The following is a 2,276-nucleotide window of genomic DNA, read 5'->3' on the forward strand; positions in this document are numbered from 1 at the left end:
AATTTAACTGTGTAAGAAAATTATCTTCAACAATTTTGCATTAAATGTGACTTCTCACTTAAATAGGGTTCAAAAGTTCACAAATCACCAAACAAGATTTAAAAAGTCCATATATGAACATTTTAATAGTTCAGTTTTATTTATATAGCGCCAAATTACAACAACAGTTGCCTCAAGGCACTTCATACTGTAAGGTATTTGTGCCCAGTAAGTAAGTGTATTCACAGTTCACAAGACTCTAACCAGCTGTGTTAACCTTCCTGAATATCTTAAAGATCTTACTTTTAATTTCCTTTGTCCTGAGACAATAAACAAAAGGATTTACAAGAGATGGAGCGAGGATGGTGCCAATCAATAAACCCTGGCGTTCTTCGAGAGTTAATACCACACCAAACCTGGTCAAGATAACAATGATAAACTGGGGACAGTATAAACATATTACACAAATCAGGTGACTCACAAGAGTGCTTCCCATTTTCTTTTTGTCATTATTTGATAATATTTTCACAAAAAATAAGATCCCACAATATGAAAGACAAATGAAAGTGAATGTGAAAAATGACAGAAAAAATGATATAATGGCAACTTGGTTGAAATATTTCTCTGGGTCAACACAAGTGGTTCGCATAACTGCAGCATAGTCACAGAAAGTGTACCTAAGCCTCGAATAGCAGTGAGGGAGCGGTGTAGCTGTTACAAGTGTAAAAAGCACAAAACTACAGGCAACAAACCACAGAATGTATGTAAATACTAGTGTACGTGTAATTGTTAAATAACTATGATACTGAAGAGGATAGATTATAGCAATTAATCGATCAAATGCCATAATTGTTAAAGAAAACCTCTCCATTGTTACTCCCACCTGATAAACATACATTTGAATTAAACACTCCACATATGATATGGTATTAACACCAGCAAGTAGAACCCCGATCATTGTTGGAGTGGCACTAGAGGTATAGAAGATGTCAACAACAGCAAGATTGCAAATCAGAAGATACATTGGTTTATGTAACTGCTTGTCAGAAACAATGAAGATGATATTGACCAAACTTGCCAAAACAGCTAGTAAATAGGTTATCAGCATAACCACACCAACTGCTACAGGCATTTTGACTGTGTCAAAACCACCTATAATAAAATGTGTTAGTTTGATTGAAGCATTCTGTAAAGACATATTTAACAAATATTATGTTACAAAAATGATCAGATGCGGTTGAAGAAGTAAAGATATGCTGTTAACAGTGATAAACAGTTGTAACAAAAGAAAAAGAATTTTAACCCTATTAAATCCAAACAGGTTTGGGTTAACCCAAACCTGTTTGAAAGCACACAACAGTGCTTTCATATTTTAAGTCTCACAACAACAGGAAGTCTTAACTTGGCAGCTCCCTCATCAAATCACGCTGGATATCAATTGTCTGTGTTTACATATCACCAAAGACTGCAGATTACATCATGTATGATGTCACCCCCACCCTCCAAAACCAATGGTAGATGAGGATAGTTTTAGGATAATTTTAAATTACACTAATTCTATTTACATAACTCAGCACAAAATGCTACAGGGCAATGTTCCCTCTAATTTTTAATGTTTTTAAGCCAGCACACAAACTCCCTGAGCGGCCCCTTGGACCACTGTGAGCAACAGCAGACATGTGCACTGTGGTCCAGCCAGCATCGAATCCATCCAAGCTACATGGTTTATTAAAATAATAAAAATTACAGCATTTACATTTATGTTAGACTACTTTTAATTAACTGATTTAGCCCACTTACAATGAAAAGTTAGAAAAAAAATCTTGTTCGTGACCTTTGTAGTTGTTGTAACACTATTGGAAGTAAAAATAACTTGAACTCCAATTTTAGAAAACAAAACTTTCTTTCTTTTTTTTTCATATAAAGCTCTGACTTGTATTATGAGTATGAGTCTGTGGTCTGGGAGAGAGTCCTGTAACTCTCCGTCTGCAAAATACAGTATATAATGACCAATGTTGGGAAAATAATTATATAGTTACTTCTTCAAAAAAGTCACTGAGTTATGGAAACAACAAAGTTTTTTTCAGCTGTTTACCTAAAAATGTAGCCAAGGTGTTTTTTTAAATAAACATTTCAAACTATTTACAGAACAATCAGGTGTTCTGCATCAAATTTGATGTCTGCCATACTTCGCGGAAACAGACCAGGCTGGCCTGGACGCGGACATCGAGAAGATCGAAGGATTGCGGTGGTGGGTTTCCATGGCAATGACTGGACCCGCTCCAGCGCTGTTTGTG

At 35.6% G+C, this 2,276-nt stretch overlaps 1 protein-coding gene across 1 annotated transcript; it reads right to left on the minus strand.

The window, feature by feature from the left end:
• Positions 1 to 238: 238 nt before the first annotated feature.
• On the minus strand, positions 239 to 1,177 carry LOC147314927 (olfactory receptor 7D11-like). Its single transcript, XM_086262048.1, has one exon. The coding sequence runs from the start codon at positions 1,175 to 1,177 to the stop codon at positions 239 to 241; it is 939 nt and encodes a 312-aa protein (XP_086118174.1).
• Positions 1,178 to 2,276: the final 1,099 nt, after the last annotated feature.

The sequence above is a fragment of the Aulonocara sp. 'chitande type north' Nkhata Bay genome, linkage group LG14, assembly GCF_057382095.1.
Source record: "Aulonocara sp. 'chitande type north' Nkhata Bay isolate Kocher_YH1m ecotype deep benthic linkage group LG14, A_spYH_male_GT1.1, whole genome shotgun sequence".
In the NCBI taxonomy this organism is placed as follows: Eukaryota; Metazoa; Chordata; class Actinopteri; order Cichliformes; family Cichlidae; genus Aulonocara; species Aulonocara sp. 'chitande type north' Nkhata Bay.